The 23,650-nt window shown below is 40.7% G+C and overlaps 1 protein-coding gene across 2 annotated transcripts in view; it reads left to right on the forward strand.

Annotated features, from left to right (window-relative positions):
* The window catches only part of ADGRA3 (adhesion G protein-coupled receptor A3), a 135,396-nt gene that overhangs the window by 29,247 nt on the left and 82,499 nt on the right, over positions 1–23,650 (forward strand). Inside the window, exon 2 of one of the 2 annotated variants that reach the window (XM_008017754.3) lies at positions 11,825–11,896. The exons of the other annotated variant lie outside the window; for it this stretch is intronic. Coding sequence (XP_008015945.2) covers positions 11,825–11,896 — 72 coding nt within the window. The remainder of the gene's footprint in view (positions 1–11,824; positions 11,897–23,650) is intronic. 2 annotated transcript variants of the gene reach the window in all.

Here is a 23,650-nt window from a genome sequence, read left to right on the forward strand (position 1 = left end):
TAGAGACAGAAGTGGGAATAACTAGAAAAATGGATTTTCTTAACAGCATCCTGGATGATTCCCAAGAACTGAAACCATAGTGGGTGGCAACAAAAGTGGCTAATGAGAGCGCCTGGCCAGGAATTAATAACCTGAAACAGCTGCTCCAGTTCTGCTATCAGTCTGGCTCTGAGGGGATGGTGGTCCAGTTTGCTTCTGTGACAAGGCCATTTAGCTTAGTTTTAAATAATCTGGGAGATTTGCCAAGGCAGAATATAGTGGGCGACTGTGTAGCAGGAGGGAGAAGTTGTAGCGGGTGCCAGGTATCTTTTGTGTCTCCATCTCCATGGATATGCGATTTCTGAACCTAGAAGTAAAGGCAGTTTCGCTCTGTTCATTCACCATTATTTTCATGTGTGCTAAAGAAACCCTCTGCAGCAACTAATAGTGAGCATTCTAGCCCCACATTTGCAAATATGAGCCAGCAACCAGGAAGGATCATCAGACATTTGAGAAGAAGCCAACAGAATGAGAGGCCACCAAACCAGTCCCATGGAACCACTGGGGAAAAGTTAACACAGGAAAATTCTAATTCATAGTCTCGGATCCAAGAGTAGAGCAACTGATTGAAAAAAAAAAAAATCTCCTGAGAAAGGTCGAACAAAGGAGTTCTCACAAGTTAAGTGTGGGCTTATAATGTTAAAAAGCTCGGTGTGGGCCGGGTATGGTGGCTCATGCCTGTAATCCTGGCACTTTGGGAGACCAAGGTGGGTGGATCACTTGAGGCCAGGAGTTCAAGACCAGCCTGGCCGACATGACAAAACCCTGTCGGATATGGTGGCCCATCCCTGTGATCCCAGCTACTCAGGAGGCTGAGGCAGGAGAATTGCTTGAACCCAGGAGTTGGAGGTTGCAGTGAGCCGAGATGGTACCACTGCACTCTTGTGGGTGACAGAGCGATACCCTGTCTCAAAAAGAAAAAAAAAAAGAAGTGCTGGTGTGGGGTCAGTAGGTGGGCTGAAGGGAGAAATGGCAACAACTAAAGACTTAAGAAAATTAGTGGTCTGGAAAATTAAGCAGAGAACTTATTCCAAAATTCAAAGCAGAAGGATTAAGATGAGAATTCTGAAGCAGAATTAGGAAATATGAAGGTTGGAACTAAGAGGTGGAATATCCAGCTTAAGAGCAGATGGAGAAATAAAAGGCAGCCTAAACAATTCTTTGATTCAAAGCGTCAACAGTCAGATGCTTATTTCCAAACAACTTTTCGGCGAGGGAGCCAGAGATGTAATTATTCGTAAGAGCTGGTTTCTCTAAACGTGTACATATTTTTTTCCCACCTCATGAAATGCCACTTCCTTAGTACCTCTGTCACCTCCAGCCTTCTCATTCTGAATCACTTAACCATTTATATTCTACACGGTGTGATTTTAATACAAAACTGCTTACACTTTTTATTTTTTTTGGAAACAGGGTCTCACTGTATCACCCAGGCTGGAGGGCAGTGGCATGATCTCAGCTCACTGCAACCTCTGCCCCCTGGGCTCAAGCGATTCTCTCACCTCAGCCTTCTGAGTAGCTGGGATTACAGTGTGCACCACCACGCCGGGCTAATTTTTGTATTTTTAGTAGAGACGGAGTTTCACTATGTTGGTCAGGCTGGTCTCGAACTCCTGACCTCAAGTGATCCACCCGCCTTGGCCTCCCAAAGTGCTGGGATTATAGGCATGAGCCACTGTGCCCGGCCTGCTTACACTTTTTATTTGAAAATAATTTCAAACTTACATGACTATTAAAAGAAAGAGAATAGTGGGTAGAACCTCTGTGTATTTTTTACCCAGATTTACCTGATTTTCCTATATTACTAGCATTTTACCCCTTTATTCTTTTTTCTTTTTATATATGCATGGAAAATATATTTAAAATCATTTTAGGGTATATTGCCTGCATCGTAATTGCACAGTTTTTCATAAAAGTAATCTTGACTTTAGCATCTTTAGGTTGTGATAATATAATTTGGATGCCTGTATTAGGCTTTGCCTTTTTTTTTTTTTTTTACTTGGGGTTAATTTAACAAGCTTTAAAAAAATGTAATCATGCATCATTGGAAGTTTAACTGTTTTTCTTAAAAGTTAGCTGGCAGCTTACCAGGGTTGTGAGCTGCTTGAATGATAGTTCTCTATGACACACGAATGAATCCCTCCAGCCTCTCCTAAATGTCAAATTCTGAGAGATTTGATATTCTCTGCCTTTAATTACACTGTCATAGCATATGCAATCTTCTGTTACACGACTGTTTATTTCAGTGCTGCATCGTAGTGAAACCTTAATGTATAAACATTAAGCCATAATTAAGGATCCAGACTTAAAATTCAACCACAGTTTTTGTGTGTGCCAACAATGACAACCACTGATAAATGCTTAACTTCCTCCTTTTCCTACCAGCTGGAAGATTCTTTTGCTATCATTTTTAAGACGGTTTTAAGTTTAGAAGGTCTAACATGTAGAAAAAGTATCTTAGGACACTTTTATTGCAGTATGAAGAGAAGAAACAATACTAGACATACCCTGGTAGAATTTTTGATTTCCAAAAAGAATCCCATAAGACTTAGGAAGGAATAAGGCTGGGGCTGAGGTTTATATTTCTGATCTGTACCACTGCATGCCAGTAAATTATAGGTGCTATGTCATGTCCTCAGGGAAGGATCTTTGAACATACAAATTTAAACCCAGTTTTATTTTTTATTTCATTCATTCATTGCACAGATGTTGTGGGACCTTGTCTGTTGGGTCTCCTGGGAAGCACATGCCAGAGTGGAGCTAGGAGTTTAAGATGTTTACTAGGGGGAATTACTATGAGAAATAAAGAGAGAAAACAGAAGCAGGCATGAGAAGTCTTCAGATGGGAACTGCAGGTCTAGCACCTGTGAAAGGAGAGGGGAAGAAAAGGTCTAAGACTGCGTTACAGCTATGAGAAAGGCTTGGCCAGCCCTTTGCAAAGTTCTGGTAGAGATCGTCCACCAGAAGTCTACTAGGTAGAAATGCAGAGTCCCGCTACCACTGCTGTGCTCAGTCATTGGCTGGGGACTGCCTGCAATGTGCATGGCCTCTGCTTGAAAATTGAAAACAGAGGCAGATCCTCTAGACATCTGTGGCTGGGGGCCCTCAGCTAACTGCTGTCCTGCCCCAAGGCCTCTTTTGGAAAGACAGCTAAGTAGGGGCATGTGCCGACAACAGTCACTCATACTTGACATTGCTGGAATGTTAACTCTGCTGTTTAGTCTGCATGTGAACCTGAGCAAGTTATTGATTTCTTTTGCCTTGCAAATTTTTGGTCATTGTTTTGAAGAAAATAATAATATCTACATCATGGGTTTTGTTTTGTTTTGTTTGAGACAGGGTCTTGCTCTGTGGCCCAGGCTGGAGTGCAATGGCACTGTCATAGCTCACTACAGGCTCGACCTCCTGGGCTTGAGCAATCCTCCCCACTCAGTCCTCCAAGGAGCCAGGACTACACACTCACACCACCATGCCTGGCTGTTGCCTTTACTTTTTTTTAGAGTTAGGGTCTCACTGTGTTGCCCAGGCTAGTCTCTAACTCCTGGGCTCAAGCAATCCTCCTGCCTCAGCCTCCCAAATTGCTGGGTTTATAGGTGTAAGCCACCGAACCCAGCTATATCATAGGGTTCCGGTGAAGAATGATTGAGTATATTCACTGCACAATACGGTCACTCAGATATTCACCATTATGTTCTTTTTTTGTGAGGATGCAATTATGGTCACATTGGAAAAGATTTCTATACTTTATGGGTTTTACTTTGTTGTGAGAGAAATGGTAGATACACAAATGCCTCAACAGAGGGATTTCAGATAATGAGAAGTGTTAAAACAAGGTGAGTAGAGTGAAGGCAAAATATTTCTTGACACACAAGAGCTAAAGCATACCACCCAGAATTATTTTCTGCAAAAATGAATGAATGAGTCAATGCGTCCAATCAAAGGAGGAACATTGATGAACCAAATAACTAGCTGTGCTTATGACAAAATGTATTTAATTGCTGATGCCATGTGGAATTAAATGTAATTTTAATATGAAGAATAATCAAATGGATGGGGAATTTTGAGATTCAGTAGATACTGTCATTTTTGCTAGGAAGAATTATTTTAGAAAATAGCATTTTATTTGTATTTATCTGAAAATGGAATAAGCTGAGACCGAGTAAAACAGGAGTTGGCAAACTTTTTCTTTAAAAGATCAATTAGTAAATATTTTAGGCTTTACAGACCAGGATGTCTGTTGCCACTACTCAACTCTGCTGTCCTAGCACATCCTCAATATTTGGTAACTTTTGGTCCTATTAAAATTATTGTAGGATATATCTTCTGAAAGGGAAAATTTAGGGGAAACCCTTTGTGCAAGTCTGTTTTACTCTGTAAAACTTTCACAAAAACATACAAATGAAGAAAAAAAGCAGCCATCGACAGTATGTAAACAAATGGGCATGGTTGGTTTTAGCAAATGTTTAAGGGCATTGAAATTTGAATTTCCTACAAGTTTCATGTGTCACGAGGTAGTATTGTTGTGATTTTTTTTTTCATGTGTTAAAAAATTTAAACACTGTTCTTAGAGGTCTTAGGATTTAAAGAAAACCAGTGGCTGGTTGGGTTTTTTGGCTTCTGAACTAGAACTTTGAAGAATGTTGGGAGTCACCAGTTTTCATTAGTGGAGTAAATGAAGGAAAGCACTAGAAATTCATTTTTGAGGAGTTAACAGTCCTGATTTTTGCTTATCACAGGTGGCCTTAAAAATTTAGGATGTGTACCAATTGAATTTAGTGACTCACCTGGCCCAAAATCTAGCCAACCTTCCTTTCTATCTCTTTTTCTTGTACTTGATAAACAATGTTGTATCAATAACATATTATTATACATGCTAAATCTAACACAGTATCAATTTGCATTAGTACAATTTGTAAAATGACAAATCAGAAATGTCAAGGAGTGGACACTTTTATTGTTTTGAGACAGGGTCTTGCTCTGTCACCCAGGCTGGAGTGCAGTAGCCAGATCATAGCTCACTGTAAACTCAAACTCCTGGGCTCAAGTGATCCTCCTGCCTTGGCTTTCCAAAGCACTGGGATTACAGGCATACTGGGGCCTCAAAGAGTGGAAATTTAAAATACATAAATGTGTGCCTTGATCTTTCTGTGTGAATACTTAAAGTGCTTCCTCTTCCTGTGTCCTACAACTCTCCATCTTTCTGGTATTTCATTTTGTAGATAGACAGAAGAATTCCATAAAATCCCCTATTATTGGAACCAATGTCAGTATCCCGCCATTAGCTTTTACAGACAGTAGTGCAATGAATAATTTTGTTGTATAAGTATATAATTATATAAGATGTAATATGTAATATATTTTGTACAAGTGCAACTATGTCTTTAGGGTAAACTTTCAGAAGAGGAATAAGTGGATGAAATAGTGTTGATTTTTTTTTTGTTTTGTTTGTTTTTAAACGACAGGGTCTTGCTATATATCACCCACACTGATCTTGAACTTCTGGGCTCAAGCAATCCTCCCACCTTCGCCTCCTGAGTAAGCTGGGACTACAGGAGTTAAGCTACCATGTCCAGCTGATTGTACTGATTTATAGCAAAATATGAGTGGCTCTTTCCTTCAGAATATAAAGTGGGTGATCACATTTCCCCCCCCACTGTGAAAAGTTATTTGTGGTATCTTGTTTTAATTTGTATTTCCCTTGTGACTGAGGTTGTCATACATCCTTTCATTTGTTTGTGATCCATTGGTGTTTATTTTTCCTGAACTATCTGTTCAAGGCTTTTGCCGATTTTTCTCTTTTCTTTTTTTGGCAAAAGATTTTTAAATACTTTAAGTTCTGAGATACATGTGCACAACGTGCAGGTTTGTTACATAGGTATACACTTGCCATGGTGGTTTGCTGCACCCATCAACCTGTCATCTACATTAGGTATTTCTCCTAATGCTTTCCCTCCCCTAGCCCTCCACACCTCTATGGGCCCCTGTGTGTGATGTTCCCCTCCCTGTGTCCATATGTTCTCATTGTTCAACTCCCACTTATGAGTGAGAACATGAGGTATTTGGTTTTCTGTTCCTATGTTTGTTGAGAATGATGGTTTCCAGCTTCATCCATGTCCTTGCAAAAGACATGAACTGATCCTTTTTTATGGCTGCATAACATTCCATGGTATACATGTGCCACATTTTCTTTATCCAGTCTATCAATGATGGGCATTTGGGTTGATTCCAAGTTTTTGCTGTTGTGAATAGTGCTGCAGTAAACATACGTGTGCATAGTGTCTTTATAGTAGAATGATTTATGATTCTTTGGGTATATACCCAGTAATGGGATTGCTGGATCAAATGGTATTTCTAGTTCTAGATCCTTGAGCAATCGCCATGCTGTCTTCTACAATGGTTGATGTAATTTACACTCCCATCAACAGTGTAAAAGCATTCCTGTTTATCCACATCCTCTTCAGCATCTGTTGTTTTCTGACTTTTCTTTTTTTTTGTTTTTGAGACAGAGTCTCGCTGTGTCATCCAGGCTGGAGCACAGTGGCGCAATCTCAGCTCACTGCAAGCTCCGCCTCCCGGGTTCACACCATTCTTCTGCCTTAGCCTCCTGAGTAGCTGGGACTACAGGCGCCCACCACCATGCCCGGCTATTTTTTTATGTTTTTAGTAGAGATGGTGTTTCACTGTGTTAGCCAGATGGTCTCCATCTCCTGACCTCGTGAACCACCCGCCTCAGCCTCCCAAAATGCTGGGATTACAGGTGTGAGCCACCACACCCACCTCTGACTTTTTAATGATCACCATTCTAACTGTTGTGAGATGGTATCTCATTGTGGTTTTGATTTGCATTTCTCTAATGACCATTGATGATGAGCTTTTTTTTGGCCGCATCTATTGGGGAGGTTTATTTTTCTTAATTTTTTTAAAAGAATTCTTTGTATATTTGGAAAATTAGTCCTTTGCCTTTAATAGGAGTTGAAAATATTTATCTTTTCACATTGCTTATGGATTAAAAAAAAATCAAAAAGAAATTTTAAAAATGTGCTACATTTTAAAATTTCCTATTTGTTCTTTTCCTTAGTTCTGGGAAATCCTTAGTTATTATGGGTTGTAAATCTGCTTTTCTTCTGTTTTTCCGTTTTGTCTCTTTCTGAGGCTCATCTCTGCCTTCATCTTCATAGAGTGTTGAACTCTGTCTTCTCTTCTTCCCTGTTAAGGACACTTGCATTGAATTTAGGGCGTACACTAACTCAGGATTCTCTCCTCTCTAGAACCTCAACTTAATCACAACAACAAACATTCTTTTTCTAAACAAGGTCACGTTCACAGTTTCACATTCACAGGTTCCAGGTGATGCCTTTCAACCCACTTCAGCCATTCAACCTGCTACAATAACCCTATTTGATTGTTTATCTGATTTTTCCCTCCAGCGGTTGATGCCCCAAATTATAGCCCCAACATATTTGATCTGAATATTTAGGACTCTTGAAATGTATTTTTAAATTCCTCTCAAAAGGATAATTATTTTGTGCCTTCTGCTATACAAGGTGTGGGTGTTGACAACAGTTTTCCATGACTCACTCCATTCTGGGACTTGCAATAGCAAGCAACTGAGAACTTCTAATACTACTTAATGTTTATTTCTTCTGCTTCATAAACTTTTGATTTTTTAAAAAAGTATGTCTATAGTAAGTCTCACTCCCGTTTTCATATTCCAGCATAAGCAATATACCAAACTTAAACTTGGTACTGTGTTAAATAGTAGCAATGGACATCAAAGACTTTCTTACGGTGTTTAAATTCAAGAGACAAGAGCTCCAAGTAGCGTTCCTAAGCATTGTCTATAGATCATGTGGCGGTAACGTCATTAGTATAGAACAGAAATGGGTGTATATGAGCTTTATGACTTCGGTCAAGTTTTATATTTTTCATTTAGTTACCTCCTAGAAAGTTTGAAATTTCAAAGATGTCAGCAAAAATATTGATTATGAATGGGTTTTAGGTTTATAATGATACATGATATTACGCATTTGCTAGTTCCACAGTCCCCCATTTCAAAATTGAGTATAAAAGCTGTCTGCAGAGTAGATTTATTCATACTGATTCTGTTTTCTAGCGCGAAATCCTTAAACACATCAAATAATGTGTAGACTGAATATATTAACTTGAGGTTGTAAACTATATTTTTAAGGTTACAGTTATAACTTTTTAAGTGTGATGAAATGTCTTCCTTTTTACTTTCCTCAATAAAATGTATCATTTCTCGTACTAACGCTTTTATGACTGAGCAAATGACAGTCCTTTGGCTGAAACATTCCTGAATTGCAGTGAGTGTAATTCAGCCACTACCCTGGCTGTTCTTTATAAGCTACTCATGTTTGGGTTTCATTCTTTACTCGGAAACAGCACACTAACGTCACTGAGGTTGGTCGTTTGTGTAGTTTTCATTTCCCTGTTCTTTGGTTTATTTTAAATTCTTAGTCACTGCAAAGTTTGATAGCTTTGCTCATTAAAACTTAATAATTAAATATAGAAAAATAAAACTAGCTGGAAAGGATCTCGCTAATTACTCTAATTTTTTTTGTCTTAAAAATGAAGTTGAAGTCTACCTAGAAAAGTGAAGTGACTGTCACACAAACTGAATCATTTATTCCTTGTGGGGTTGCAGTTAAAACCCTGGACTCTGAATACAGCACCATTGTTACTTGCACTACTTTTAGTGTCTGTGAAGTTTCTAACGTCAGTCACTATATAAACATTCATTAAATATAAATAAATAAATGTGACTCTTTAATTTCAAAGCATAAATTATTTACTTGTTTTTATTTCTAAGATATACTCAAAATAAACTCAACCTCAAACTGTACTTAGCAATTAAGATTCTAATATTTATTACGAGGAGGAAAAATACTTAAAAAATAGGAGTGTTATTTTAGAGATTTCCAAAGATATTGCAAGATTATAAAGAATAAAATATAAATCGGCCAGGTGTGGTGGCTCACACCTGTAAACCCAGCACTTTGGGAGGCCAAGGCGGGCGAATCACCTGAGGTCAGGAGTTCAAGACCATCCTGGCCAACATGGTGAAACCCTGTCTCTACTAAAAATACAAAAATCAGCTGAGTATGGTGGTGGGCACTTATACTCCCAGCTCCTTGGGAGGCTGAGGCACAAGAATTGCTTGAACTCGGGAGGTGGAGATTACAGTGAGCTGAGATCGTGCCACTGTACTCTAGCCTGGGTGACAAGAGCAAGATTACATCTCAAAAAAAAAAAAAAAAACATAAAACCAAAACCCAAAAGAATAAATTAATAGAAACCTCATCACTAAAATAGTGATCATTTTGATATGTTTTTTCCCCAATTATTATTATTTTTGACTATGCAGAGATTCTTTTCAATCAAGGATATCAGTTTTGGTGTTTGCTTTTTAAAAGCTTGTAAGCATTTTTCTCTTCAGGTCTCCTTTGAAAGAATCATTTTTATTGGAGGCATACAATTTTGTTGTTTGGATGTGTTATAATTTGTTTAACTCTTCTTCTTATAACTGACCTCTTTGGGAGTTTCTAATTTTTGTCTGTCATATGTCATGCTGACATAAAGTCGCTGGAAATACTTTCTGTCAGATTTGGTGAGTGCCCGCTCAGAATAGATACTGTTTGGGATAGCCAGGGTCATAGGCTCTTAGTATGCTCTGCCGGGCTGCTTGGCAAATCTTGCTCCAGAGTGAGCTTTGAGTTCCTATGTGAGTCTCAATTCTGTTTTGCCTGTGCTAAATAACTGCCAATTAAAAACAACAACAACAAATCCTTTACGGTTTTGGTTAGAGGAAATTGTATTTTAATCCAAATGTTTTTGATCACCATGTTTTCTCGGTCCCAATGATTGAAGACTTATGTTTGCTTTAGTAACTAACAAACAGCTTTGTCGGGTGGCGGGGGGACAGAATACAATCCAATAATATACTTGGATTGTAAGATACATCTGGATTTCAGAAAACATTTTTAAAAAAATTTGTTTATTTCGGTAGATTTTGGGGGAACAGGTGGTGTTTGGTTACATGAGTAAGTTCTTTAGTGGTGATTTCTGAGATTTTGGTGCACTCATCACCCGAGCAGTGTACACTGCACCCAGTATGTAGTCTTTTATCCCTCACCCGCTTCCCACCCTTTCCTCAAAGTCCATTGTATCATTCTTATTCCTTTGCATTCTCGTAGCTTAACTCCCACTTGTGAGTGAGAACATGACCATGCTTGGTTTTCCATTCTTGAGTTGACAGGTCAGAAAACATTGAAATGAGGGAGGATGTGTGTCTTAGAACCAAGAAAACAGAATTTGAAACTTAATGGATACTCATTTAATATGTCATGCTTTTTCTAATTCCTCCTACTGTTCGTGAGGTAGATTTTATTCTTCCCATTTTATCAGTGATGGAACTCTGTTACTGAGAGGAGGTATGACTCCCCTAAAATCAACATAACTTGAAAGTGATAGAGCTGGGGTCGAAACCCAGGTATATTTCACTTTAGGAATTCCTGAAGTAAAAGGCTCTGATATGCAGGGATTTTAAAACTTCACTTAGATCAAAAGAAAATCAAGTGTCAAATGGCTATTTTGTTTTAATACAAGGAATCCAAGTGTTTTTTTTAGACAAAATAATAATACCTAAAATCTTCTGACCCAGAGGTATGCTCCATTTACATTTTGTATACAAGAAGTGCTGTGTTGCATTGTCTCAAGAAACACCAGCTCACACTGTAGCCATTGTGAAGGGTGCCCCTGAAAGTTATGCAGTGCTGCGTGTGATGGAGAGTGTTCTGCCCCAAATGCCTGTAGTGTGCCTTGTGACCAACATTAGTGTATGTTGAAGAACTTTGCATTTGGAGTAGGAACTGCTGGATTCAAAACCTGGGTCTGCCATTGGCTAGTGTAATCTTGGGCCCTTTACTTCACTCTTTTGTGCCTTGGTTTTCTCGTTTTCCTTACCTTGATATTCCCACTCCCCAATTCGGATAACTAGCATTTTCACCTCATTCATGGATGCTCGTTATTAATATTCAGGCTCCAAAAGCGACATAAAGTTACAAAACCTAGAGAGAGTGCCAGATAATATGAAGTCTCTTCTCAGGCAAGTCCGACCTTTGGGATAGGTGCAACTATGACTTCTTTGAGTCAGTTTTTGTTTTCAATTCATTTTTGATAAACATTGTCCTAAAGCGTGAGATATGATACTATGATTCAGCTACCTGTGTTTGTCTGTGAGTGCATGTGAAAAGCATATTTTTACACAAATGGACAGTAGATTTATATATTGTTAAATTACAAATAATATTCAGCATTATTGAAATGATATCTAGAAGATACCTTGTTTCTTTATAAAGTCAGTATTTTACAGGATCATAGATTATGCATTTTGCTAAGTTTCCAGTTGAAAAATGAGTATTCAACTTGCATAATTTGATTAATTATATAAATGTACATGGTATGGTATTCTTTATGCTTATGTTGAACTTAGAGCTATTACATATCAACTTTTCTCTCAAAGTTTTGATTATGTGTGATACAAATAATTTAAATGGGACAAGATGCATGGGTAAACTACTTTAAATAGTTGGTTTCTCAGAGAAAGGGGAAGACACTTTTTTTCAGCCATCTCAAACATTCTGGCTAATAAATGATGTCTTGGAATTCCTCATAGGTTTAAACATAATAAGCTAAATTACTTTGATATTGGTAGTGTATATTAGGCAACTTATTATTATTATTATTATTTTTTGGTATTTTTTAGGATTCTGAGTAACAATAAGATATCCGAGCTGAAGAATGGCTCATTTTCTGGGTTAAGTCTCCTTGAAAGATTGTGAGTATTCTTTAATTATTATCTCATTATTATTTTGTTTAACGCATTTTCATTGTAAATCTTCATTGTAAATCTGTTACTAAACTCCCAACTATTCAAAATAAAAATTGAGTTTTTCTAACATTTTTTAATGAAAAATTTTAAGAATTTTATTTTAAAAAACAAGTATCTAAATTCTGTAAAGGGCCAGATAGTAAGTAAATTGGGTTTTCACAGCTGGCCACAAGTGACTCACCTCTGCCCTTGAAGTGTGAATGCAACCTTAGATAATAAGCCAGTGAGTATTGCATAAGACAGTACTTACGAATGATAAATGAATTGATGTGGATGTCTTCCAGTAAATCTTTACTTATACCAGAGGTCATAGACCATACTTTGTTGGCTTTGTTTAAGTATGCTAGCTTAAAGCATCTATGCTGTCTTGAAATTCTGTATCTTGAAACATGTATGCCATGTTAGGACATTCTTGTATTGCTGTAGAGAAATATGTGATACCGGGTAATTTATCAAGAAAAGAAGTTTAATTGGTTTACGATTCTGCAGGCTGTACGGGAAGCATGGAGCTGGCATCTGCTTGGCTTCTAAGGAGGCCTCAGGAAGCTTACAGTCATGGTGAAAAGCCAAGCTTGCATGTCACCATGGCGAAAACAGCAGCGAGGATGTGATGTCAAGGGGAAAAACACTTGTATAAACTTTGATATTTTATTCAGATGTCTTTGAATGTGATATGTTTGTAAATATATATTTTTCTTAGCGATTAGGTCTAGTTTTGCTTGTGATATGTCACAGGTAGCACTCATATTTTTGCTTTGGTGAGTTTCAGACAATGGACATTTAATTCACTTGTATTCTGAATGCTATTCTGGTATCACATTTCAATTTCCCCTGTTAACTCATGCATTTAGGATAAAATTTCAAAATACATAAGGAAGCTGCACTGTGAAACATCTCCATTTCTGTGGAATAACACACTGTCCTCATTTTTCTTAATTCTCTTTGCTCAGCTTCACTTTCTCCACTTCTTTACGTGGCCTTTTCTTGACCTTTTTACCTAGAGGCTTCTCCTGTGATAGAACTCATGCAGGACTTCATTGCTTAGGTTCCTGATGTGTATGTAAATATATATGATCTAGCATTCTTCATTTCTTTATGCATGTCTCTGTTCTTTTCATTTAGATCAGATGTCTTTAAGTTAGGTTATATACATGCATGTGTGTGTGTATATATATATATATGACACACATACATAGAGGAATATTTTTAAATGTTCTTGGCACAGTAGTAGCACTTTATTTCAATATTCCTACCATGTTCCATATCGTCCATGTGCTTTAGAGTATACTGATCACACCCTTGGTTCTAGGCCTGCCTAAGCTAAGGACAGTCCTTCATACACATTCGATGGTCACTATGGTTCAGGAAAGGACCTTTGGGACTATCAGGAAAGCAGACAGGAAGCCTGGGAGGACCCATCAAAGCATGACTGCCTTGGATCATTGTGTGAGACAGTACATTCCTATTATGTTTTCTGTTCCCTGCAAAGAAAAGTTACTGGGTTGACAGATACCACTTGCATATAACACAGTGTCAGGCATTTAGTATGTGCTTAGTTGATAATGAAAGGCATTAGTATGGTCTTCCCTTTCCAAAAGAAAGGATGGCAGGCACTCCTAGTTTATAAATAGTGTCTGTTGTGTTGAGAAACACATTTTATTTTTGGCACCTAAGATTGATGTGGCTGTTCATGTACACCATAAAAAGTATAGCCAGCACAGCTAATGTTCTGTGCTGTGGTGTGAATTACTACCCTTTTTGCATCTATTTCTTACTTTCCCTTGTCTTTGACCTTATTTTCAGCCATTTAAAGCTAACACATCTCTGTACATGTTAGAAACAAATTAAGGAGCCATTTTGGGTGATACTAAAGTGCTGTGATTGTTTCTAGCCAGGGGTCTGTTTATTCATGAATCCCAAAATACTTCCTCACTCCTTTGTTGGGACCACAGAGATCAATATAGAGATAAGGGACTTTCAGAGACCATTTTATGAGTGGGGGCTTCAGTGTGAAAACCCAGTGTTGACCCTGGGACCTGGGCCTCTTGTGTTAGAGAACATCTTTATCTACACTGGCCCTAAGCTCAGCATATCTGAAGTACACACACATCAAGGGCCAGACCTGAGTCCTGGCCTCAGTCTGGCAGTGTGTGTTGGGGGGGCATGCATGCCCGGTTGGGACCTGCCTCCCGTACGGTTTTTGTGGGAGAGCAGCCCACTTTACAAAGAAAGAAAAAGTGATGAAAGGGCTGGGCTCTTTTTTTCCCCCTGTTTATACTTATTTTATTTTAAAGTGGTTTGTTACATGTCATGAGGGTTTGTTGTACCTATTATTTCATCACTCAGGTATTTAGCCCAGCACCCAAAAGTTATCTATTCTGCTTCTCTCCCTCCTCCCAGCCTCCCCCGTCAAGTAGGTCCTAGCGTCTCTTATTTCCTTCTTTGTGTTCATAAGTTCTTATCATTTAGCTCCCCCTTATAAGTGGGAACATAAGGTGTTTGGTTTTCTGTTCCTGTGTTAGTTTGCTAAGGATAATAAAGGCTGGACTCTTAGCTGCTCTGCTCTGGCCCTGGGAGGGAGACACTCGGTGCTCCCTGCTCCTCCAGGGGAGCAGACTTTATTCCTTCAGCACTGACTGTTCCGTGCGTCTCTCCTTATGTCTTCTAAATGAAAACCTGAGAGCATTCTTGGCTCCAGTACTGGCGTGCAAGCCATCCCACCCACCCACTCATGCTTTCAGCAACCCTCAACCAGCGACTGATAGCAGATGGTGGGTAACTACCCTGCCTGTCTCACCTGTCAGGTGGGGCCGCCCTGAGGTGCCTTCTCCACCGGCCTGAGAGTCCCCGGGGACTGAGTCTCAGGTACCTCAGTGGTAAAGTCTTCAGCAGCTCACCTTGTTGGGCATCATTCTCTTTCTTGTCTCACTTCCCACTTTTCTACTGGTGCATTCTGGGGTCACCCCCCGAGTAAAGCCATTATTTTCACCCTTGTCTGGGAGAATTCCACCTGAGAGATACAACCGGCCAAATAACATGTTTGCCATTCAGATTTGCCTAGTTAGAGAGTCCTGAAGGTGAGAATAGAATAACCGGATGACTTGAAAATACAGCAGATAGGATATGGTGTAAAAGATGGTTGGCAGAACAAGGAATTACTCACACCAAGGTCAGAACTTCCAAGCTGTGGCCTTGAAATTCCTGGAGCCAAGTCATACAGAATAAAGGTTAAGGGTTTTGTAGGGTAGGGTGGGGAGTGTGGGCTGAGATAGTAAGAGCTGGCTCCGTTGAACTAATGATGATGACCCCATTGTTTGTTTCTGATCTCACTCCATGTGGGAAGATAGCAGTGTGTGTGTGTTTTATTTTCATAGGAATATTTAGGTTGAGGTTTTTTTGTTTTTTTCTTTTAATTTAGGAGCTTAGATTTGGGGTTTTATTTTTTATGACAAAGTAACTAAATCCTGATGGTGTCGTGGAAGCTAGTTTTCTAGTTTTGGTTCACCTTTTGAAGGTAGTTTGCTATATTTTAGAAGTCTAATGAGTGGATAACTGATGCAGATTTATTGTATCATATTAATTAAAATCATAAAAAGATAGTTGACTTAATATGAAGGTTTGGTACAAGTATTGCCTCAACAGGTAATGAGCCTTTTCTGTGTAGCTGATTTAAATTTATTCAACAAACATTTAAGGTGCGCACACTGTGCTAGGCTTGGGGTTTATGGAACATATGCAGTAATGGGGAGAAACATAGGATATATATAGTAAGCAGATCTCAAGTACTGTGGATAAAGAAAATGTGTAAGAGGATGCTGAGTTTGGGAGTGCAGCACTGTGAATGTCTGCGAGTTTGTGGTGAAATGGGATGAAATTTAGAAAGACTGAAGAGAGAGCCTTGCTCATGCTGGATGAGACGGTTTGGGATGGGGTGGAAGTAGGGAGCCATGTCAGGTCTCAGGTAATTTAAAGCTCATACTCTCTGTTTAGAGACCAGTGCCCTAGACTAGACCATGGTTATCAAACTTCATGAGTATTAGAATCCCCTGGGGTTTTGTGAAAGCACAGATTATGGTATCCTATACCACACTGAATGTGGGATAGGTTGACTTTTGAGATGGCTGTTAGGCTTCCAGACGGAGGCATTGAGTGAGAACTCATAGAAGTGGTACATTTGGTCTAGAGTTACAAATTTGAGTCTAGGGACTCAAAGCTGTAGGTGGTGATGAGATTGTCTAGGAGAAGGCATAGTGTGGTAAGAAGAAGTGGTGTGGGTCAAGCACCAGTTGGTCTGATAAATACAGTGAGGATTCATTCATTCAACAAAGTGATCGAGAGTTACTGTGTGTTGGACATTTTTCAAGTGAAGAAGACAAGTAGTGCACATTCTCTGCCTCATGTAACTTACATTCTAGTGATTGAGAAAATAGACAATAAATGAAATGATTCAGACAAATAAAGATGATGATAGATAGTGGTAAGTGCCATGGAGCAAAACCAGTTAGGAGGGGGCTCTCTGTGGGCTGAGGGTGTCCTTGGTTTTCAGTAGAGTGTCCAGGGACACCTCCTCCAGGAGGAAAGCACAGAACAGAGGGAGGTGAGGGAGGGAAGCGAGCAGACATCTACAGGAAGAGTATATAGGCCCTTCTGTCACATCAACCAAGGAGTCTTCCCCCCCACCCACCCAGGTAATTGGTGTTTTGGATTCTCGATCTTATAGGCCCCATGGTGTTAGGCTGCTAAACTTGTATAGTAATTGTCTCTACTGGCCTACTTGCTAAAAACATTATTATTAAAAGATAGAATTACCTAAATTTATACTTCCTATACATTTTCTGCTTGGTTTTTTGGTAGATACGTTTTTTTTTAGATTGTTTTCAGCATTGAGACTTTTATATCCATCATCCATGCATTCACTAGTCTGTACCCTTCCTTCCTTCTTCCATCTGTTTGTTTGTTTGTTTGTTTGTTTTGAGATGGAGTCTCACTCTGTTGCGCAGGCTGGAGTGCAGTGGCATGATCTTGGCTTCCTGCAACCTCCATCTCCCAGGTTCAAGCAATTCTTCTGTCTCAGCCTCCCAAGTAGCTGAGATTACAGGTGTGTGCCACCACGCCCAGCTACTTTTTGTATTTTGGGTAGAGATGGGGTTTCACCATGTTGGCCAGGCTGGTCTCAAACTCCTGACCTCAAGTGAATGTCTACCTTAGGCTCCCAAAGTGCTGGGATTACAGGCGTGAACCACTGCGCCCAGCCCCATCTCTGTCTTCATTTTATGGAATTGCCGATCTTGTATTGTGCTGTATATTCAGTTACCAGTATTTAGTGACATGCCTCCCCCATATACTCTAACTGCTGACGCTACAGTTGCCTACTGGTCAGTGTGTTTGACTTTCCAATGTGAATCCTACCCCTAGGCCACTAAGGTAATTCAGCATCTCTTCCAGCTATTGACAGAATCTGTCCTAGTCAATAAGAGATGAGGAGCAGAGCAGCCTGCTGTGGGGTGTGGAGAGAGATTTCCTAGCTTTTAAGGAGAGGTACGAGAAGAAAGTCTGTTTCTTTTTATGACTTTGTGGTTGGAGGTGATTTCAGAACCTGGGATTCCATATTGTAAGTCAGGCTCAGCCTGAAGGCACGGTTAAATTCTGAGGATGGTGGATCTGAGAGATGGATGGAAGCAACCACAAAGGTTGCCCAACTCTTGATTTCCTGTGATGCTAGAGAATTACTTTTGTGATTGTTGAAGCCGTTTTGAGTTGAGGGTTCTGATACTTGGAGTTAAAGGCATCTTACCTGTTCTACTTTATGTTCTTTCCTAAAGGAGGCAATTCTTTTTACCAAGAACTTAAAATATTCCTTTAGTTCTATTTAAGCAATTCTTGTGCTTTTTTTTCATTTATGCTTTTATGATCCAATGTATTCAGATTTAGCCGTACATCCTGAAGTCAGACTCCTGTTTACTAGGGAAGCTGTGGGTTGGTGGGGGAAAAAAGGGGATGTTAAATGAGAGAATCTGACTATAAATATATTTTGGCAATGCCTGATTAATATGGCTATTATTAAATGTTATATAATATGTCAGGAATTTTTTATTAAAGGAAAAGTGTATCTTTAAATTATATTACAGTACTCAGTTATTCATGAGAGGTATTTTGTAGAAACATATGCAGTTCATCATTGACTCCAAATTGATGTACTGCTTTAGCTAAATCAGTTCCTGTTGTAAATGCTGTTTAAAATCTGAAAAGGGAAACGTATGTTTTAAAAAAATGGAACTGACATTATATATTTCTATTTACAGAGCTTTTTAGCTTATGCAAAACAAGTCAAAAACATACAGGTTGAATTTTTTCATAAAATCATCTTGTTGAAATGAGGGTCAGTTGGGGAGTTGCAGGGAGGAAGATAGGAACTAATAAGTCAGTCCTGATGATTAACTGTACCTCCTGGGACTTAAAATGCTGGGGATCAAACATTTGATTATGGAAAGTTTTAAACATACAGAAAAATTGAAAGGGCAATGCCATAATCTTTCATATTACCAATTTACTTACCCAGATTCAACAATTCAGTAATTATTAACAACATGCCATCATTTTTTCTTCTGTATTGGAATATGCCTACATATGTTTGGTGAATTATTCGAAGGTCAACTGCAGACATCATGATTGTCTACTTTTATGGAGAAATGGAAATGATTCGTATGAGATACTGCATTCTCCAAATTATCTGACTTTATGAACAGCCTTGTAATTTTGTAGCCAACCATAACTTACTAGTAAAATATATATATATTTTTTGGCGGGGGGCGGGGGACGGAGTCTCACTCTGTCGCCCAGGCTGGAGTGCGGTGGCACAATCTCGGCTCCCTACAAGCTCCGCCTCCTGGGTTCACGCCATTCTCCTGCCTCAGCCTCCCGAGTAGCTGGGACTACAGGCACCTGCCACCACGCTCAGCTAATTTTTTGTATTTTTAGTAGAGACGGGGTTTCACCGTGTTAGCCAGGGTGGTCTTGATCTCCTGACCTTGTGATCCGCCCGCCTCGGCCTCCCAAAGTGCTGGGATTACAGGCGTGAGCCACTGCACCCGGCCTAAAATATTTTTATAGAAAGGCTAATGTAATTCTGTCTCCTAGCCTTGGTGGGTTCTTTCGTCCACGAACATATCCATCCACACACTCTGTATTGCGCGTCTCCCCCTCGCTGAGTGGAGCAGAGCCTGCCCTTGTGGAACTTGTGGTCTCTCAGTGAAGACAGTTGAAGTAACTGAGGTGCACTTGGTACAGCGTGATAAGAGATGCCACAGGACAGGGCGCAGAGCACTGTTATTTACAGGTTTTTTTTTTTTTTTTTTTTTTTTTTGATACAGAGTCTTGATCTGTCGCCAAGCTGGAGGGCAGTGGTGTGATCTCGGCTCACTGCAGCCTCTGCCTCCTGAGTTCAAGCCTCAGCCTCCTGAGTAGCTGGGACTACAGGTGTGCGCTACCACGCCTGGCTAATTTTTGTATTTTTAGTACAGACGGGGTTTCACCCATGTTTGCCAGGCTGGTCTCGAACTCCTGATCTCAGGTGATCCACCTGCCTCAACCTCCCAAAGTGCTGGGATTATAGGTGTGAGCCAATGTGCCCAGCGTTCACAGGTATCTTTCTGGAGGAAGGAATGGAGTTTCACCCAAGGCCTCAAGGATACGTGGGTGAAGAGGGATGGAGGTGAAGTTGTGAGTTGGAGGAGATTGTGATGTGTTCCGGACAGGGAATCCCAAGTGCAAAGGTCTAGAGGTGAGAGGAAATACCCTTTCTAGAAACATCTTGCAGTGTGACTGGTATAAATGAAGAGAGACAGGGTGAGTGTTAAGGGAAGATGTTGAGCAGATGGGAAGTGAGAGTTGGTGAAGGAAAGGTGGGCAAGGCTGGGACCATGGGTAGTCTTGGAAGTTACCTTAACACACCTGAACTTCCTTCTGAGGGACTGTGGATCTTTTTGAGGTTTCAATCAGAGCAGAGACTTGATCAGGTCTGTGTTTAAAAAGCACTTCAGGCCGGGCGCAGTGGCTCACGCCTGTAATCCCAGCACTTTGGGAGGCCGAGATGGGCGGATCACAAGGTCAGGAGATCGAGACCATCCTGGCTAACACGGTGAAACCCCGTCTCTACTAAAAAATACAAAAAACTAGCCGGGCGAGGTGGCGGGTGCCTGTAGTCCCAGCTACTCGGGAGGCTGAGGCAGGAGAATGGCGTAAACCCGGGAGGCGGAGCTTGCAGTGAGCTGAGATCCGGCCACTGCACTCCAGCCCGGGCGGACAGAGCGAGACTCCGTCTCAAAAAATTAAAAAATTAAAAAAAAAAAAAGATCACTTCAAATAGAGAATCGGATGTAGGTGAGAACTTGTGTGGTTTACAACCTGGGCTAGGCTGATGATGAAGACCAGGACAGAGAGGCAGTGACTTTGAGGCCTAGTTGGAAGGCTGGGGGTTACCACATAAAATAACTTAGTTTTTCAAACATATGGAGAAGTCGAAAGAATGTTATCTCCAGCAACTCAACTTGATCATGGCCAACTTTTCAGTGTGTTTGGTTTACCTGTTTTCCTATTATTTTAGGTATACATTTACTTGGTTCCTTTAGCAAATCTCCACTGTGTCAGTCGGAAAGATACCCTTAAATCCTGGCCACTTATTAAGATCAAGAACTTGGCTGAATTTCTTAATCTTTCTGAGCATGAGTTTCCGCATCTTAAACAATGACACTGCCTCCTAGGGTGATTATAAGGTCTTAATGGTCTGATAAGTGATAGACACCAACTCAGTATATTTAGTAGTTTGTGCATCCAAACAGAGGTGGATTTCAGGCTTGGCCAGATCCAGGGGCTCACCATTTTTCTCTTTTCCATTCTTTTGGCTTCTTCAGATTGTAGCAACAGGGCCATTAGCAGCTCCAGACTCAGATCTTGACTTCTTATCAAACCAGTGGGAATGTCTATGCTCATCCCTTCCTCTCCCACAAGTCCTGGGTGTAGTTAGACCAAAGTCATATAATTGCTAAGGCCAGAGTATTTGAAAAATCTGCACAAGGTTGATCAGGTGTCATGCCTGAAGGGATGGTGTTGAAAATTTGGGGGCACTACCTGTACCATATGGAGAAGTAGAGGTGTTTCCACCTTAAAGCAATGGAGAAGGCTGCTCCCCCCACCAAAAAAATAAATAAATAAATAAAATAAATAAACATTAAATAATTGATAGCAATAATTATAGTGTTATTACTATTAAATTTTGGAACCTTTGATAGTTGCAAACCTTTCACACCTTCACTCACTGTGGAAGCTTTGAATTTTTGAATGGCTTCTGGTCTACACCTTTTGGCTATTTGTCCTTAGAGTGGAGTGGGCAGAGTTTCCTTAGGTCTCTGCTTGGCCTGGGTACTGGCTGGTTCACATTACCAGGCTGATATCTTAACCTGCATTTCCCCAGAAGCAGGTCCCCAGGTGAGCTTTCAGTGTAGTAATTTGGTTGGGAGGTTTGCCCAACAACCCTTGTATTTGGTGCTGGACCATGAGAAGCAAGGGCAGCTGTTAGGGCAGTGTCTTCCCAAGTAGCTCCTGCAGCAGGGAGCTGGTACTGGAGACTGCTGGGAGCCAGTGAGGCACACACTCAGACCCCCCAGCCCTCTGGGATATTCTGTTTTCCTCCCGGGTGAGGGCTCTTCCTATGGCCATTCATGCCCTTTACCCCTCTGACCTTCATGGATTGACTCTCAGGAGGTGCCCAAGAGAAAGCTGCATGGGGATGAGTTGCAGATAGAGGGACCGCAGGTGTGAGCACTGCCGTCCTGTCAATGTCTGCTGCAGCAGGTACCTGGAGAAAAGGATGATGGGACCATGGCATTCACAGTAGGGAACTTACCCTCTGCATAATATTCCTCTTTCTGTTGAAATTGCTACACCAGGGACCATCTTTTTACTCCAAGTTAAGAGGAGAACTTAAAAGCTGGTTGGAAGTCCAGAGAGAAGGATGGAATTTGTGAGTTTACCTGACTACTAAGACCTTTTCTGACCAGTTAAGTGTATTTTGTGAAGCTTCCTGACTTTATCAGATCTTTTCAGATACTTTATTTAGAAAATATCTTAGAGGTTGGGTGCAAAAACCCGAAAAGTTAGGGTAGTTACCAGCATTGACAAAGCTGTTTTCTTCTTATGGAATATGAAGTTTTCAGAATTCTGATTAATGAAATACCTCTCCAGTGATAGTAATCGGAGCATGGATTTTATACTGATGTTTAATAATCATTTTGTTTTTTTAAATATTGTGAAGTACTGGGGTGGGTGGTTGCAGGGGGTTTGGTTTTATTTAGAAAAACCTGGCTCTGATTGTGGGGAGGTGGTAGAATTGGAAACCCAACCCTAGTTACTGAGGAGTGCCCGTGTGTTAAAATGAGGATGAGATGCAAGAAAGACCATAGAATTTGCTGGAGGCCACAGTGATCCCAGAATTCACAGGTTGCATTTCCAGAGCAGCGTTCTTGAGAATTTCTAGTCCAGTCTCTATCACCAGGTATTAAACAGGAAGCATAGCGTGGGAAGCCACAGGGCCACTGACACATCAAAAATGCTGGGCTTATGGTAAATACGCTGTGGACTTCGCTGCTGAGCGAAGGGCCAACCTCCTCAGGATGCTTTTGTGAAATTTCTGGGGAATCCAACCAGAAGCCAATTTTGATGTTGTAACTTTTGCTATATTGATAGAATGAACCTGAGAGAAAACTCACATGGTATGAGGCATGCCATGTACAGCAGTTCACTTTCATTAGCTGATGGGACAGTGATGTTGAATGTGCCTCTGATTGGATGGAAGAAAACACATGAATCTGTGTTCATTGCAGCGAGACTTCCTTGGAGTCCTTTCTGTCGCATAGGTAGAGAAGGGATGCCCGCTGCTTTTTGATTTGGAGTGGGTGGAGAAGGCGAACTGAGGATTTTCCTCTAAATAATTTAGACTGCCGGGGCACAGGTGAGAATGCCCATGACGGAGCAGTTGTCATTAAAGAGCCTTACACAGTGCTGTACTGACAGGGGGTGCCAGTGGTCCAGGGTCTGTTTCCAGGAAGGTCTTGTACATTTCAAGTAAGTAAGGGACTAAGGCACCCTGGAGGTACTGGTTACCTTGGCTTGTACTGAGCATTTCTCTACATGTCTGTTTTGTTTCACCAATGGTGTGTGCATCCTTAAATAAAGAGTAGTGTTGGAAGCTTACGCGTGGCTATATAAAGAAGGGGCAAGGTTGCCACTGTTATGTAAGCATGTCAGGAGAAGAAAAACTGAAAAGAGTTTCAGTTCGCCATCTGGCTTCAGCTCCCCTGGGAGATGAGCAGAGGCCACTCTGGCTTTGGCAGACAAGGTTGTAGGTGAGTCCTGACAGACAGTCCCAGCTGAGCGGGTCCCATAAAGCTGAAGAGTGGGCCAGTCACTGGCAGAAGTGTGGTCTAGGGAAAAGGACTGTATTTAGACTGTCAGCTCTCCGCAGAGGTCTAGCCAAACACTTGTATAGGTGTCTGGTAAGTCCCCAGCTGAGCCCAGTGACCAGGAGGAGAACTGTAGCCATAGCCTGTCTGCAAAACCACACGGGTAGAGGGATGTGGCTGAGACACTCACTGCTGCCTCCCATCCCTAAGTAGTAGTGCTCTTGCATGGATGTGCCAGCATACT

This window comes from Chlorocebus sabaeus, chromosome 27 (genome assembly GCF_047675955.1).
Source record: "Chlorocebus sabaeus isolate Y175 chromosome 27, mChlSab1.0.hap1, whole genome shotgun sequence".
In the NCBI taxonomy this organism is placed as follows: Eukaryota; Metazoa; Chordata; class Mammalia; order Primates; family Cercopithecidae; genus Chlorocebus; species Chlorocebus sabaeus.